We start from the raw sequence: 17,810 nt of genomic DNA on the forward strand, positions 1-17,810 counted from the left end.
ACTATTTTAAATTGAAATTGAAAAATAAAATTTAGTGAAAAATTTAATCAAACAAAATTAAAATGATAAATTTCAATATAAAATTAAATATAATAGTGAATTTATCTTTAGTTCAAAAGTATAATAATGAATATCAAACAAAATAAATTAGGTAAATTACACCCAAGGTCATTTTAAAATAAGGTTTGTCTTATTTTGGTCACTCTAATTTTTTTCTCAATTTAGTCACTCCAAATAAGATAATTGTATGAATTAATCATTACCTTTAAAAATTTTGATTTCTTTTAACGAATTGCTAACGTGGCACATTGAGTGACTGACACATGGCATTTTGGGTTGACTTTTAATTAAATCTTAGGGACCTCTTTATAAAGTTTTGGACTAATTATAAAGAAGTCTCTAAATTTTAGCCAAAAGTCAATAAAAAAAAAGAGTCACTCAATAGGCTAATATGTCACGTCAATAATTTATTATAAAAAGTAAAAATTTTAACTACTGTGATTAATTCACACAATATTTTATTTAAAATAGAACACATCCTATTTTAAAATAATCATGAATATAATTTATCGAGTGAAATATAATGATAGACCATTGAAAAAATCATAGAATGGTGTTATTATTTGTCTAAGGGCAGATTCTTGTTTTTCTGGCATATTCCAATTTCCGTTACCAAGAGTTTCCAATTCTGAATGATGTTTTATCTCATGAAAATATACCGACTTTTAAAATTATGAAATAAATAATAACCTTAAAATTATGCTAAAAACACCTTTACTTATTTTTGTTTTTGTTATTTTACGATTTATATTCAGAATTTGTAATTTTTCTCTTAATAATATTTTTTAAGATTCGAACTTAAATTAAAACTTCGATTCAATAATTTTATATTTTTATATAATATTCCAAATAAAACAAGTGTATAAGAATTTTATATATAACCATTTTTTTTATTTATTATTTTTATTTTAGGTGGTTGAGAAAAAAAAAACCAGAAGATATAAAAAAGAACGGTTGCCTTTTTATTGCTATAAATATGGAAGCGATGTAAGTGCTGAGTGTCTGTGTGTCTGTCTCGTGATATAATCTTTGTTTCACTTTCTGGTGTTCAGTCATAAGTTACCCATTATTTTATCTGTTTTTCTAGCGATTTCTTGGTGTGGGGCATCACGGAATTCACTTCCAAAGAGATAGGATTTGATTCATCTTTTGTTTTCCTGGTTTGGGTTTGGGTTCGGCGGATTCTTCGCCACAAATTATTTTTATCCTTTTACACCGCAAAATAATAAAGTTCATCCGTAATTGTTCCTTTTCTTTTCCTGCCTTTCATTGGTTCATAATTTAAAGTTTTGGCTTTGGTAGTCAAGTAAAAAGACAGATGGCAGGTAGAAAAGTAGAGAAGATGGCTTCAATAGATGCACAACTAAGGCTATTAGCACCTGGGAAAGTCTCTGAGGATGATAAGTTGGTTGAATATGATGCTCTGCTACTGGATCGTTTTCTTGATATTCTTCAGGATTTGCATGGAGAGGATATCAGAGAAACGGTATTATTTCTCCACTACTTCATTCAATTTTTGCATAATCTTACTTCAACTATGTGGTTAATATTAGGTTCAAGAATGCTACGAGCTTTCGGCGGAGTACGAAGGAAAGCATGATCCTAAAATATTGGAGGAGCTTGGCAAGGTACTTACAAGCTTGGATCCTGGGGACTCAATTGTTGTTACCAAATCATTTTCCCACATGCTTAACTTGGGAAACTTGGCCGAGGAGGTTCAAATTGCATATAGACGAAGGATTAAGTTGAAGAAAGGAGATTTTGCAGATGAGAGTTCAGCAACAACTGAATCAGATATTGAAGAGACGTTCAAGCGACTTGTGGGGCAGTTGAACAAGTCCCCTGAAGAAGTTTTTGATGCTTTGAAGAATCAGACTGTAGATTTAGTCTTAACTGCACATCCTACACAGTCTGTTCGAAGATCTTTACTTCAAAAACATGGAAGGTTTGTCTTCCACTTATCTACTTACCTTTAAGAGGATAACCTTTTGCTCTCAACTGACTTGTTGCAAATGGTTCTTAGACTTCCTATCATTGTATCCTTAGATTGATGATGTCATTTCTTACAAGTTTTAATTCTCTGAGAATTCCATTTTCAATCTTTCAGGATACGTAATTGTTTGACACAATTGTATGCTAAAGACATTACACCTGATGATAAGCAGGAACTTGATGAGGCACTACAAAGGGAGGTAAGAACATGCAAAGATTACAATGAGCTTATTTGCATGAAACATGATAATTTATTTTACTTTGATTCATTTACTCCTTAACTTTGTCTACTTCAATGTTGACATCTGATGTTCAGCAATGGTCAGTCTTCATACATGCATGTATAGTATATATGCATATGTGTTCACCAATAACTAGAATTGGATTTTTTGCTTGTCATTAAAGTTCCACCCCCGCCCCGACCACCTGGCTGTCATTTCTTTCTCTGTATCATTTGTGCTATTACTTATGCATTTATGGAGTTTAATGACCATGCTTTTACAATAATGTATGATGTGCATCTTCTGAAAGCAATGTAACAATGGGATGAAGTTATGCACTAAAATAATTAACTCATCCTTGGAAATATAGCTGTCTCGCTTGGTATGCATGTAACTTAACTAAGGTTTCTATGATCTGAGTAGCTCATTTATTGTATAAAAGAAAAACTAATGGCATAGGCACATAGCTTCCTATTTGAACCTTTTCTGTATGCTTCATATCTGAGCTTGGATATGACTCTGAATTTTGGCTTATGTTCCTGAATGCTAAAACAATACATGACACCTATGTTATAGGAAACACCCGAGCTCACAACTCTTCTTTTCATGTTCATATAGATTCAAGCTGCTTTTCGCACAGATGAGATCCGAAGGAATCCTCCCACCCCACAAGATGAGATGAGAGCAGGAATGAGCTACTTCCACGAGACAATCTGGAAAGGTGTACCAAAATTCTTGCGTCGTGTTGACACAGCGTTGAAGAACATAGGGATAAATGAACGTGTTCCATACAACGCCCCTCTTATTCAATTCTCTTCATGGATGGGAGGGGATCGTGATGGTATATTTCTTTTCCACATATGTTTAACTGAAGAATGTCTTCCTTTTTGGTAATGGTTTGTTAGTTAAAGATGGTAACATTGCAACTATAAATCTTATACGACTTGGTGTAGGCATGTGAAGAAAAAATAGATTGTCAAAAATTATGGTTTTTTATTATGAAGTTGAAACCTAGAAATGTTCACCTTATCTCATATATTGAGACATCTAAGTGGAGCTTTTGTTTGATGTGGACTACAGGAAACCCCAGGGTAACTCCTGAAGTTACAAGAGATGTCTGCTTATTAGCTAGAATGATGGCTGCTAACTTGTACTTCTCCCAAATAGAGGATCTTATGTTTGAGGTATAAAAGAGAACTTCCCCACTGCTGACTCTTTTTTCCTCTAGTTGGCGTGAATCATGGTTCACCATTACAATTCTTATTCATCATCTTTCTTTTTGCCCTGGTTTTCTTGTCAGTTATCAATGTGGCGTTGCAGCGATGAACTTCGTATTCGTGCAGATGAACTCCATAGGTCCTCCAAAAAGGATGCAAAGCATTACATAGGTATGTAACGTTGATCTTAAGCTTGACACATGCTTTAAAGATTTCCTTTTAGACTTGCTTTTGAGTTATCACTTATCAATAATAGCTGTACATGCTCTTGTCAATTGCTTCATGAAGAATATATGTATTAGCTCCATAACATTGATTTATTGTTTGGGTATATTTTGTAGACCCTTGTGCTCATTATAAAAAAAATTGAGTGCAGAATTTTGGAAACAGATTCCTCCAAATGAGCCATATCGCGTTATTCTTGGTGATGTGAGGGACAAGCTGTATAATACACGTGAACGTGCTCGTAGCCTGTTGGCCAATGGATTTTCTGACATTCCTGAAGAAGCAGCATTTACCAATGTGGAGCAGGTCTCTACTTTAAACCTCATCTAATGAACTTACTGGGTTACTGCTGGATTAATTAATTTCCAACTGTTGCATATTTCTTACCATTTATTGAAGTAAAGCTTATAACAATGCTTATGACTACATTTGGTGAAGGTTTCATCCCATAGAATTTTGTTATGGGGAAATCAAGTAAGCAGTATTGTTCTTGATATTTCCTAAGCAGTATTGTTCTTGATATTTCCACATTCCTCGCTATTTTGGAAGTGGAAGGAAATCGCATTGAGATACAACCATGAAGCAAGATTATTCCTTCTAAATTTCTTTTGATGATTGTTATACCATTTATGGTGATATGAACTTAACATTTAGTCTGACAGAATTATTTCTTCCTTGATATTGACTGGTTCTTTTTTGCATTCCTATAGTTTCTGGAGCCTCTTGAACTCTGCTATAGATCACTCTGTGCTTGTGGTGATCGGCCAATAGCTGATGGAAGCCTTCTTGATTTCTTACGGCAAGTTTCTACCTTTGGGCTTTCACTTGTGAGACTTGATATCCGGCAGGAATCTGACAGACACACTGATGTCCTTGATGCTATCACAAAGCACCTGGATATTGGATCTTATCGAGAATGGCCTGAGGAACGCCGACAGGAATGGCTCTTATCTGAACTTGGAGGCAAGCGCCCTTTATTCGGCCCTGATCTTTCCAAAACAGAAGAAGTCGCCGATGTATTGGACACATTTCATGTCATTTCTGAATTGCCTTCAGACAGCTTTGGTGCCTATATAATCTCAATGGCTACAGCCCCATCTGATGTGCTTGCTGTTGAGCTTTTACAACGTGAATGCCGTGTAAAGCAACCATTACGGGTAGTTCCATTGTTTGAAAAACTCGCTGATCTTGAAGCTGCTCCTGCTGCTGTGGCTCGTCTCTTCTCTATAGATTGGTACAGAGACCGGATCAATGGGAAACAGGAAGTGATGATAGGTTATTCAGATTCAGGAAAGGATGCTGGCCGTCTTTCTGCAGCATGGCAGCTATACAAGGCTCAGGTGGAACTTGTAAAGGTGGCAAAGCAGTATGGTGTTAAGCTTACAATGTTCCATGGCCGAGGAGGGACAGTTGGAAGAGGAGGGGGACCCACGCATCTTGCTATATTGTCTCAACCACCCGATACAATTCATGGATCACTTCGTGTAACAGTTCAAGGTGAAGTTATTGAACAATCATTTGGAGAGGAGCACTTGTGCTTCAGGACGCTTCAGCGTTTTACTGCTGCTACACTTGAGCATGGAATGCATCCCCCTGTCTCACCAAATCCAGAATGGCGTGCACTCATGGATGAAATGGCAGTAGTTGCAACGAAGGAATACCGTTCTGTAGTCTTCCAGGAACCTCGCTTTGTTGAATACTTCCGCCTAGTAAGTATTTCACCACTATAATCCGTTATTTGGGGATTCAATTGAATTCAGTATAATATTTGCTACAAACTTCAATTTTAACTTCGTAACCTTTGGTTTTTTTCTTTTTGATGCCTTATCTCTATCGCCCACAGCTGATATCAGACTACAAGAATTTGCTTTGAATATCATACATGAACCATTCTCATGTGAAAAAGTCCATTAAGTGCTTGTCCACTGCCCAAAACGAATACCATTGTCAAAGGATCTAGTTAATCATCTACTAGTGAAAGCAAGTTTAATGAGCATTTGAATCTAGCATGAAAATTATCTCACTTATTGCTTTTCAAGTGTCCTGCCAACTGCTAAACTTTGTACATATGTTTTTCATCTTTTCATATAGTTGAAGTTTTAGTAACAAGATGCTTGTGCCAACTCTGGTTTTATTTGAACTTCTCTTAAATTAACCAGTCACAGGCAACGTAATTGTGGTTTCAATTTAACTTTTAAATTAACCAATTGCAGGCAACACCCGAATTGGAGTATGGTCGGATGAATATTGGAAGCCGTCCATCAAAAAGGAAACCAAGTGGAGGCATTGAATCACTCCGTGCAATCCCATGGATCTTTGCATGGACTCAAACAAGATTTCATTTACCTGTGTGGCTTGGCTTTGGGGCTGCATTTAAGCACGTCATTCAGAAGGATATAAAGAATCTCCACATGCTCCAGGAGATGTACAACCAATGGCCTTTCTTTAGGGTCACAATGGACTTAATTGAAATGGTATTTGCCAAGGGAGACCCTGGAATCGCTGCCTTATATGACAAGCTACTAGTGTCAAAGGAACTCTGGCCCTTTGGAGAGAACTTGAGAGCTAACTATGAAGACACTAGACGACTTGTTCTCCAGGTAATACAAAAGGGTTGATGCCTAGAGTGATTCTAGAAAAATCAATTTATATGAGCGTACAAAGCAATACTCCACTTTATAGGATGGCTTAGTTAACCAGCATTTAACTCTTTTTGTAGGTTGCTGGACACAGAGATCTTCTTGAAGGTGACCCTTACCTGAAGCAGAGGCTCCAACTTCGTGATGCTTACATCACAACCCTTAATGTCTGCCAAGCATACACTTTGAAAAGGATCCGTGACCCTGATTATCATGTCAAGGTCAGGCCTCACTTATCCAGGGAATACATGGAATCAAGCAAGGCGGCAGCTGAGCTTGTGAAACTTAACCCTACAAGCGAGTATGCTCCTGGTCTGGAAGACACCCTTATTTTGACCATGAAGGGTATTGCTGCTGGAATGCAAAACACTGGCTAAAACTTGCGGATTGTTGTTTTCTTGTGTTGTTATGTTCCTTAGTGTATTTTTAATGGATGTTGCTTTGCGTCAAGTAAACCTTTTATATTACTATTATTATCGGTTGGGTTAATTTCATATTTGGCTCATATATTACTAAGTGTTGTCAGTCTGGTATCTCTATAATAATAAATATTAACATGTATTCCCATTCAACAACTTCATCCCAAAATCCAAATCCATTAGAACAAATAAAATTACGTGGCTCTCTATAGGGATGCAATAACTATTCTATAAATTTTCTACCCTACTATTTGCTCTGGGAATGTGCTTTTATTCAAGTTTTGTGCTTAAATTGCCTAATATTTAGTAAGAATTTTCACCGGCTAAAAGAAAAAGATAGATCACTTATTCAAGAATAAAAACGGTAAACAAAATTTGGGAAAATCATAACATGTAAGTAAAAAGTTGTATTTCATAGTTAAACCGAATCATATATGTGATCAGTACATTGAGGAATTGTACATCGGGAATGGATACCATAATCGCATTTGTCACAATAATAAACCCAAAGTTTGTTTTCTATATGTTGGCCACAAGCATCACAAACGAAGGATGTAATGTTATGGTCGATGCATGAGAATGAATAATAGAGAGTGAGTAGATGTTGATGATCCATATGATTCACTGTTTTTGGCAGCCGAGAGCATCCCACATGGAGATTAAACTTGCACAAGGAGCAATGGTAGTCAAAACCTGTACCATAGTCATTGCAAGCATCACAAATGAAAAAATTAGCATTATGAGGAGGGGTGGGGAGAAGTTGAAGAAAGTGATTAGGATGGGATTGGTGCAGCAGCAATGGGTTCAATTTGAAGCATGATTTATGAAGAAGGAAATCACAGTCAGACTTGGTGCACATCAGAGTTGAGCCTATAACTCGTAGGCCACAACCAGAGCAAACAAGTTCTTCATCTTCTTGTATTTGATCAATCGGTCGTAATGGATGGTTGTGGCTGTAATGTTTCACACATGGACGTAATGGGAAATATGTGTGATGCTTAGGCATCTTCCTTTTTGTCCACCTTGACATTAAATCCTACTTCTAGTTGATATATATATATACGCACATATATATAAAAGCTTCAATGAATGGAATGGCATATATTCTTAAAAGTATATTTTTAAATAGGGTAAATCACAGTAGAAGTCACCTAACTATGATTTTTTTTTGGTCACCCTACTATAAAAAATTACAAAATAATCACTCAATAATTTCATTTTGTCTCTTTGTTTTATCACTAGCCGGCTAACATGAAAAATGAAAACACTCAAATATCCAAGATAGTTGAGTGATCAAAAAAAGACAAAATTGAATAATTGGATGACTATTTTGTAAGTTTTTCATAGATGGGTGATAAAAAAGGAAAAAACCCAAAGTTGGATGACTCTTTTTAAAAATAATATATATGGTTAAATATTTTGTGTGATGAAGGTGCAATTAAGATTGTGAGAAGAAATGGAGATGCCTTTCTTGAACAATTGCTTAAAAATGGAATATGCATTTGTCCTTGTTTTGGAGAAAAATGAATGATGAGGTTCTTTTCTTGAAGTGTTTATTTGGATAAATGGTGGAATTGCTTCTCATTGTATTCTTCATAAGGAGTAGTATTGAAATAATTTTTGGTTTTGGTTGTCGTAAAGTAGCTGGTTTCCCCATGTAAAGTCAAGGTTTTTGAAATGATACATAAAATGTTGTTTTATCAAATTACCCTCTTTTTGAACATCATTTCAATTTAACATTTAACTAAATACAAAGTCAATTTTATTTCATATAGGTCCAAAAATATTAAACCCAACCTCAATTTTAGGCACATATATAACGTTATACTATTTTTTATTTTATATAAGAAAAGGTAAATTAGTTTATATTCTTAGTTTATTGTAACTTGTAAATGACAAATTTTATTTTGAATGTACCAATTTAATTTAATATATTATAATAATAATAAAAACCTTCAAAATTTTGGAGACTTGATGAAATTTTCAAAGACTTTGACAAATTTTGAGGTATTAAAAATTTTGGAAGTTTTAATTTAAAATTTTCAAAAATTTTACGCTAATAAAAATGGTTAATAGGTAAAAGTATCAATGGAGGCTTTTGTATTAGGAGTTGAATTACATTTTGTCATCTCTATTAAAAAATAGGTAAATTAGTCCTTGTACATTAAATAAAAGAGTAAATTATTCTTTTTTGTTAAAAATTTTATTCATTTTCTATTGTTGCGTGATTGACAGGATAACTAAATAGTGCATGATTGGGCTTCCTCTAAGCGATGCTCTCTTGGAAATCATAATCTTCCAGCTTCCCTCTTTTGTCAAGGCTCATAAGTATCATGTTGAAAACTTTCAAATGTAGAAAAAATATAATGATTTAAAGCATATTTCAATCAATATAATAATAATTAATATATAAGGTACTACTATATTGTTATAGTATGTGATATAGTAATATATAATAAAATAATATGTTTTATAAGTATTAATATATATAAATATTATTATATTATAAATTATAATAAAAGCTACAACATTAATACTTATGTGTAAATTAGTATATAGCAATATATAAAATATTACTAAAATTTAATATCTTAATAAAATATTATTTTTATTAAATTAGATTTTGAATTCAACTTTAACTTTCACAAATAGTATTTGGATATCTGGTTTAATTTCTTTTATTTTAAACTTGAGATTTAGGCTAGAATTAATTTATTTTGAGTTTGGGTTTAGTATAAAATATTTGGGTTTTAAAATATATATTTTAGAAAATGAGTTTTAGGTTTATAAATTTAATAAGAAAGATAAAAGTTATTCAATTATCAACATACTCCAATAAAGAATAATAAAATATATTTCCGTTAATTCATATAATATCATAGAATAATAAATTTTACATACAATAAGCACTTTACTTATTTTATAAATTTAATATCTTTTGATGCATGATTTTAATTTTGGATTCTGTTACGATACTTGTTATCACCAACCCAAGACTCGAATGGGTTCAAGTTGGATGGGCTAGTTCCTATTGAACACGCATGATAACGAGTGTTCACAGGATAGGTACTAGGAGTGTTCATTCGGTTAACCGACCCGAAATAACATTAACCGAATTAACCGACCTTTCAAAATCTTTAACCGTTAACCGAACCGAAATTTTTTCGGTTAATTCGGTCGGTTAACCGAATTAACCGAAAATTATATGTTTTTTTTTTGGTAATTAACCGAATTAAACGAATTACCCGAATTAACCGAATTACCCGAATTAACTAAATTAACCAAATTGAATCACTACATAATTAAATTATTTTTAGACTTTTAGACTTTAGTTTTAGTCTTAGTTTTAAAATTTTATTTTTATTTATTAAATTATTTGTAATTTAATTTTATGATTGGGTTGGGTTGAATACTTGGGTTTAGATTGGGTTTAGGTGAATAGTGGGCCTATTTATATATTATAATTTTATTTATTAATTTTTTTGGTTAACCGAAAAAATTCGGTTAACCGACCGGTTTCGAACCGAATTAACCGTTAACCGAAAAATCAAAAAATAATTAACCGACCCCCGACCGAAAAAATTCGATTAACCGACCGATTAACCGAATTCGGTCAGTTAACCGAATTTTTTCGATTTTACCCGAATTTTGCACACCCCTAATAGGTACCTATATTCTCCTACAAAGTTACACATGAGATCGCACATGAGACTGTATAAACCCGTGTTAAGTTTAGGGTAGAGTACGTATTGATATGCATGAAACTTACGTAGTACGTCATATCAATGAACAATACTCATATCATATAAATAAGTAAACACCAACATTTAAGAGAGAGAGAGAAAAACACCCAATAGATTTAATTTTTTTTATTATAATATTCTTAGTTTTTAATAGTAAATTCTAATATAACAAGCATAAATATGTAATTATATGAAATTATACCTAAATTCATGATTTAAAAAATTGAAAACAAAAGATTGCAAATATTACGATTAATCATTGGGAAAAGAAATCTTTTACTTGATATAATATAACAGTATTTAGTGAAATTTGGCAGTTGGGGATGGCCACTTGACTTAGTGTACAAATGTAAGATTAGGTGAAGTAAAACTATAGAGCTATGTATGAAGAATCGGCAATTAAAACATACTCCTTAATGATGCAAAAGACAAAACGGCACTTACTCTATTTTGGAATTCCCATAGAAATTCAAGACGATTGAAGGGAAAGCAAAGCGGAAGAGAAAGAATCAGCGCCTTCGGTATCACCTCTCTTCCGTTTGGCTTGGGGTTTAGGGATGGATTGTTGATCAGGTAAGGGAGAGTTTAGGGCTTCGATGGAGGTAACGCAACACTCTTGCCACTCAAGACAATTGAGGTCTCCAATTACCTCCTTCTCTGTCAACCACGCGTTCGGCGATATGCTCGATTTCAACGTCGAACGTGATGGATCCATCAGATCAAGCGTCTCCACCGCATCACTCAACTCTTTCTACTCAGTTTTCGTTCAATTTAAGGACACAGAAACTAAGAATCAAATCAAGTAATGGAATAGAGAAATTATTACCTTGTGTTTCGTCAGTTTCTTAAAACCGTGAATGGAGATAATCTAGGAACAAGAAAACAAATGAGATGAAAATTGAAAAGGTGAAATGAAATATGAGTTGATGGACGGACCTGGTTGAGGAAATTGACGGTGAGAGGGCGTTGCTTGTGAGAGGAAAGGAACTGGATGTAGTCTTCTACAGATAACTTGGATTTCATTGTAGATGACGATGAGCGCGCTTTGTTCTTTCAAAATCAAATCAATTTCTTCTGCTTCATCTTGGGCCCTTTCAAGGATACATCATTATCACGTGCTCATCACGTGTAATATTACACCATTCTTCATTAAATAAAATATAAGTTTTAACCATATTTATTATTAAAATAAGTTAACTTTTTATTAATTAACATCTCTTCAATTTTAAATAAAACTAAATTAGTACATTGAAGATGATTTCATGACAGATTTGGTTGTTTAATTTAAAATGTTGTGTAAGTTTAAGTTTCCTTTATATGAGCTTACTAAGCACTAGTTGCTTATATAGTTGTTTTCTTTGTTTTATAAATCATTAGAAGGCTCGACCCGGTGGCATATTCGTTGGAGCACAATCACACTATCAATTAACTATTTTGGTAGCTTTTGAATAATTTGGGCTAATGATTATAAATGACATGTATAGGGTTGTATGTTAAATTGGTATGCCTTAATATCTTTTGTTAATTGAAATTAGGAAAGAAATGGTTGATTGATATGTTTTGAAAGGTAGCCTAAGTAAATTATTTTCCATAATACCTATTGTAAGATCCAAAAAAATTTCAGTATTGATTGATATAATAACAATTTTTGAAAAACTAAAAAAAATAGTAATTTAATAATACTAAATTAGACACTGAGAAAGATGTATAAATAGTAATTGTGATTTGGGCTAAATTGAATTTTAGTAAAGAGTTTAGAGCCAAAGTGCCATTTGACCATAAAATGAAAAGACTGAAAAACAATAAGTTATTTCACATAAAATGGCATTGAAAATATATTGATATTTAGAAATGAAAATTTTGGGTACAAAATAAATCGAAGTAGAAATGAAGACAGGGGACTTAAAATAATTTACCATTAAGTGAAAAGGGACAAATTGTGATTATGCCAAGAATAAATGATATTTTCATAGGTAATAATTGAATTAGTACACATAAGCAAAGCTATGTGTAAAAATTTAAGTGATGGAAATGGGTAAAATGACTAGTTTACCCTTATTGCTAAAATACAAGAAAAAAATCTTTTTTAAGACATTTTGGTCAATTTACACCAGAGATTATTATGAATTTACCCTTTTGTTTCATTTTCCTTTATGTTCAATTATTGATTCTCTTATGCATATTTTAAAAGTGTTATCTCTTGAGATATTTGCATGGTGTGTAACACCCCCTAATCCCAAACCGTCACCGGCACAGGGTTACGAGGTATTACTGGATATATCAAACAATTTACAAATAAACATATCATAAATAACTAACATATTAAAAAATATATAATTCATAAATTCATATAAACATTACTAATTGACTTCATTCGGTTTTTTATAAAAATTTTAAACATTTCTACTTATTTTTACATTAAACCTCCCGCAAATAAAACCATAACTTTTCCAAACATAACCAATTCAACCAATTCATTTCACATTCACATTTTCTATTCTAAATACATTCTAATCAAACTCAATTAATTCAATATCAATTTAAATTTATCAATGTACTAATTAAATTGGAACGGATAAATTTCTTTCATTAAAATTCTTAGATTTATAATACTAACATTTTTAACTATTTATATTCAAAACATAATAACGTTTATACACATCCTATGTACATGTCACATTACTAAAAGAAAATATACATCACCAAAATTTGTTGAAGTCGGTGCGGTTTTGGATCTTGATTCAAGATTTGACTTCTACAACTGCTGCACGAAACAATCAGACATTTGAGTATTTCATACTCAAGTGGTATTACTATAAATTAAACTATTTAATAATAAAATTTCAAATATTGACCATAATCTTATAAATCACTTTAAATTAAATATACATATTCATATATCATTCCATAGATCTTAAATTTATATATATATATATATATATATATATATTTACATACTAATTAAATTTATAATTTAACTCATACATTCTTTCTCGTATTTTCTATAGTGTCAAATCAACCAATTTCATTTTCAAATTTTCATTTCAATTATTTACCCTATTAACAAGGCTCAGACTTTGACAGATACGAGGATTCCACCCAAACACACCAGAATATCCAACCTAAACACACCCGGAATTATTTAAATCCTCCAGAACACACCAATAAGGCATTAAATGCCTCTTCGGATAAACCGAAGCATATAATAATATAATCATCTTCTCGGCCGAACTACAAATCTCATCACCACATCACAAATCCAATGGCATGCCATTTGTATCCAATCTAGTCCGATAAGTTAATAGGGTATTATTTTACTTTTCCAATTTCGAATTCATTTCCACACAATTTCAAATATTCAAACAATTCAAAACATCTATTATTTCAATTCACATATATTTCAATATAGCATTTAGTAAATAGTTTAAGTTATAGTAATACAAACCCGGAATACACGTTTACTCCTCAACGATATTTTCTTTTCCTTTGGATGCCGATGCCTCGTTTTCCTTGTTAGCTACGAAAATAATAATTATTTTTACTATTAATTACAGCATTAAAAATAATAATAATAATATTAATTAAATTTTATTCAATTCCTACTTATTCCCAATTTAATTCTAACTAAGCTTACTTATTTTTCTAACTTAATTCACACTTCTTTTCTACTTAATGTCTTATCATATTTAACTCTACTTTTCAATATTCATAATTAAACCCTAATTTAAGACTCTTTATAACTTAATCCCAACTATGTAAAATTTATAACTTAGTTTACACATCAATCTTTTATCTATTCTAACTAGAAATTCTATCAACTAAACCCCTAATTTAACAACTTGTTCAAAATGAATCATGTTCAAAAACCTATGAACTTCCATAACCTCCACTTGATTTCAACAAAACTTTGTTTTAAAGCTTCTAAATCATCAAGATTAAGAGAAAATGGCTAAATTTAACTTACCAATTAAGCTTGAAGCTTTAAAATCCAATTTTCTCCTTTTCTTTTCTTTCCCCTTTTTCTTCCCCTGTTTTCGTCTCTTTCTCTGTTTCTATTCTGTTCTTCTTTTGTTTCTTTTTCTTTTTGTTTTACTTCCTTTCTATATTTCTTTTATTTTAACTAATAACATTATTAATATATTATTATAAAAAAATCTTTTACTTATTAATTAAGCACATATTTATTTTTATTACAAGTGTACCTATGTAATTATTACTATTACACATGTCTTCAATTTTTACCATACATTTGTCATCTATTTACTTTATTAATATATATAATAATATAATATAATATATTATATAATAAAATAATATACATAACATAAAAATCTCATATTTTTATAACTTATACGCCTATTTTTTTGTTAATGGCTTAATTGCCATTTTAATCCTTTTATTTTCTATTAATCTATAATTCAACTTTTACCTCTAATTCAATTTAATCCTTTTCCTAATTTCCTTAATTAAACTAAATTCACCCAATTAATACCTAATTAAGAACTCAACTAAACTCATAATTATTTCAAGTAAAATTTTATTTTTTTATGACTCAGTTTACTAAGACGGAGGCCCAATAATGCACTTTTCTGATGCTTGTAAATTTTGGGTCATTACATTTCTCCCCCCTTAATAAATTTTGTCCTCGAAATTTACCTGGGAAGAGATGAGGATATTGTGCTCTTATCGTTTCTTCTGGTTCCCAAGTCGCTTCTTCCACACTATGACTTCTCCATAAGACTTTGACTAAAGGAACCCGCTTATTTCTTAATTCTTTCACTTCCTGTGCTAATATCTTAACCGGTTCTTCTTCATAACTTAAATCAGATCGAATTTCAATGTCTTCAGTAGGAATAATATTAGAAGGATCCGATCTATATCTTCGAAGCATCGAAACATGAAAAACGTCAAGAATCTTTTGTAATTTCGAAGGTAAAGCCAATCGATAGGCAACCAGTCAGATTCTTTCAACTATTTCATACGGCCCAATAAAACGTGGACTCAATTTACCTTTTCGGCCAAATCTTAAAATTTTCTTCCAAGGCGATACTTTGAGGAATACTTTATCACCAACTGAATATTCAATGTCTCGCCGTTTCAAATCTGCATAAGATTTCTGTCTGTCGAACGCGGCTTTCAGCCTATCTTTAATCTTTTTAATTGTTTCCTCTGTCTCTTGAATCAATTCTGACCCTATTACTTTTCTTTCATTCAATTCTGTCCAACATATCGGTGATCGACACCTTCGACCATATAGTGCTTCATATGGAGCCATCTGAATGCTAGATTGGAAACTATTATTATAAACAAACTCTGCTAGTGGCAAATATCGTTCCCAACCTGACTCAAAGTCGATAATACAAGCTCTCAACATATCTTCCAAAATCTGAATTATGCGCTCGGATTGTCCGTCAGTTTGCGGATGAAAAGCTGTACTGAAACTAAGTCGAGTACCCACTGATTCATGCAGCTGCTTCCAAAATCTCGATGTGAATCGAGGATCTCGGTCTGAAATTATTGATACCGGAATGCCATGTAATCTAACAATTTCCCGGATATAAACCTCGGCAAGCTTTTGTAATGACCAATCAGTTCTGACTGCTATAAAGTGAGCAGACTTGGTAAGTCTATCAACTATCACCCAAATAGCATTCTTTTTGCTTGCTGACAACGGTAATCCAGTAACAAAGTCCATAGTAATACAATCTCATTTCCACTCGGGAATACTAATAGGCTGAAGTAAACCTGTCGGTACCTGATGTTCTGCTTTTACCCACTGACAAGTCAAACATTTACCAACATACTCGACTACATCTTTCTTCATCCCTGGCCACCAATACAGTTCTCGTAGATCACGATACATCTTCGTTCCACCTGGGTGCAAAGCAAAAATACTATCATGTGCTTCTCGAAGAGTCAGCTCTTTAATCTCAGAAGTAGCTGGAACACAAATTCGATTTCGAAATCTTAAACAATTATGCTTGTCAATACTAAAATTTTCCACCATACCATTCCGTACCATTTCTCTTTTCTTCATCAATTTTTCATCTTCTAGCTGTGCTGCTCTAATTTGATCAAACATTACCGGCTTTACTCTTAACTCTGCTAACAAACTTCCATCATCATTAATACTAACCCGAGCAAACATTGTCCGTAATTCAACCGCTACTTTTCTGCTCAATGCATCTGCTACCACATTTGCATTTCCTGGATGATAATCTATAACACAATCATAATCTTTCAGAAGTTCTATCCATCGTTTCTATCTCAGATTCAACTCCTTTTGTGACAGAAGGTATTTTGAGACTTTTATGATCGGTATATATATAACATTTTTCACCATAAAGATAATGCCTCCAAATCTTCAATGCGAAAATTACCGCAGCTAACTCCAAATCGTGTGTTGGGTAGTTGCGTTCATGTGCTTCAACTGTCGAGATGCATAAGCTATTACTTTTCCATCTTGCATCAATACACAACCCAAACCATTCAGAGAAGCATCACTGTACACTATGAAATCTTTCCCCGATTCTGGTAAAGTTAGAACTGGTGCCTCTGTCAACATTTGTTTTAATGTCTTAAAACTTCTCTGACATTGATCATCCTAGTTAAAAGGAACATTCTTCTGTAGTAACTTGGTCATCGACAAAGCTATCTTCGAAAACCCATTTACAAATCTTCTGTAATACCTAGCCAAACCAAGAAAACTGCGTACCTCTAATATATTCTTTGGTGCCTTCCATTGAACAATTGCTTCAATCTTCTTCGGATCAACTCTAATTCCATCTGCCGATACTACATGTCCCAAAAATACCACCTCGGATAACCAGAATTCACATTTGCTGAACTTCCCATACAACTGTTTTGCCCGCAAAATCTGCAACACGGTTCTAAGATGCCAATCATGTTCTCTCTCCGTCTTCGAATAAACTAATATATCATCAATGAAAACCACCACAAACTGATCTAAATATGGCTAAAAAATACGGTTCATCAAATCCATAAAAGCAGCTGGAGCATTAGTCAATTCAAACGGCATTACCAAAAATTCATAATGACCATACCTCGTACGAAAAGCTGTCTTTGGCACATCAATTTCTTTTACTTTCAGCTGATAATACCCAGATCTCAAGTCAATATTCGAAAATACCGAAGCTCCTTTTAGCTGATCAAATAAATCGTCTATACGAGGCAACGGATATCGGTTCTTGATTGTCACTTTGTTCAACTGCCGATAATCAATACAAAGCCGCATCGATCCATCTTTCTTTTTAACAAACAATACCGGAGCTCC

The 17,810-nt window shown here is 32.8% G+C and overlaps 2 protein-coding genes across 2 annotated transcripts; one reads left to right on the plus strand and one right to left on the minus strand.

Annotated features, from left to right (window-relative positions):
* Positions 1-1,033: 1,033 nt before the first annotated feature.
* LOC105798019 (phosphoenolpyruvate carboxylase 1) lies at positions 1,034-6,848 on the plus strand. Its single transcript, XM_012627889.2, has 10 exons — positions 1,034-1,546; positions 1,614-2,005; positions 2,168-2,252; positions 2,892-3,114; positions 3,354-3,457; positions 3,574-3,661; positions 3,867-4,021; positions 4,426-5,424; positions 5,929-6,315; positions 6,435-6,848. The coding sequence occupies exons 1-10, from the start codon at positions 1,379-1,381 to the stop codon at positions 6,729-6,731; spliced, it is 2,898 nt and encodes a 965-aa protein (XP_012483343.1). The 5' UTR covers positions 1,034-1,378; the 3' UTR covers positions 6,732-6,848.
* A 3,927-nt stretch (positions 6,849-10,775) lies between these two features.
* On the minus strand, positions 10,776-11,611 carry LOC105798020 (uncharacterized). Its single transcript, XM_012627891.2, has 3 exons — positions 11,453-11,611; positions 11,343-11,384; positions 10,776-11,267 (listed from the first exon to the last, which is right to left on the minus strand). Exons 1-3 carry the CDS (start codon positions 11,537-11,539, stop codon positions 10,986-10,988), a joined length of 411 nt encoding a protein of 136 aa, XP_012483345.1. The 5' UTR covers positions 11,540-11,611; the 3' UTR covers positions 10,776-10,985.
* Positions 11,612-17,810: the final 6,199 nt, after the last annotated feature.

The sequence above is a fragment of the Gossypium raimondii genome, chromosome 9 (assembly GCF_025698545.1).
Source record: "Gossypium raimondii isolate GPD5lz chromosome 9, ASM2569854v1, whole genome shotgun sequence".
In the NCBI taxonomy this organism is placed as follows: Eukaryota; Viridiplantae; Streptophyta; class Magnoliopsida; order Malvales; family Malvaceae; genus Gossypium; species Gossypium raimondii.

Bases quoted from the DNA above. Each gene is read 5' to 3' on its own strand.
- LOC105798019 (XM_012627889.2), top strand. From the start codon at position 1,379: ATGGCAGGTAGAAAAGTAGAGAAGATGGCTTCAATAGATGCACAACTA. The intron at 2,253-2,891 runs GTAAGAACATGC...ATGTTCATATAG, and splicing joins ATGAGGCACTACAAAGGGAG to ATTCAAGCTGCTTTTCGCAC. The intron at 6,316-6,434 runs GTAATACAAAAG...CTCTTTTTGTAG, and splicing joins CTAGACGACTTGTTCTCCAG to GTTGCTGGACACAGAGATCT.
- LOC105798020 (XM_012627891.2), bottom strand. From the start codon at position 11,539: ATGAAATCCAAGTTATCTGTAGAAGACTACATCCAGTTCCTTTCCTCT. The intron at 11,385-11,452 runs GTCCGTCCATCA...TCTTGTTCCTAG, and splicing joins CCGTCAATTTCCTCAACCAG to ATTATCTCCATTCACGGTTT. The intron at 11,268-11,342 runs GTAATAATTTCT...AAAACTGAGTAG, and splicing joins AGAAACTGACGAAACACAAG to AAAGAGTTGAGTGATGCGGT.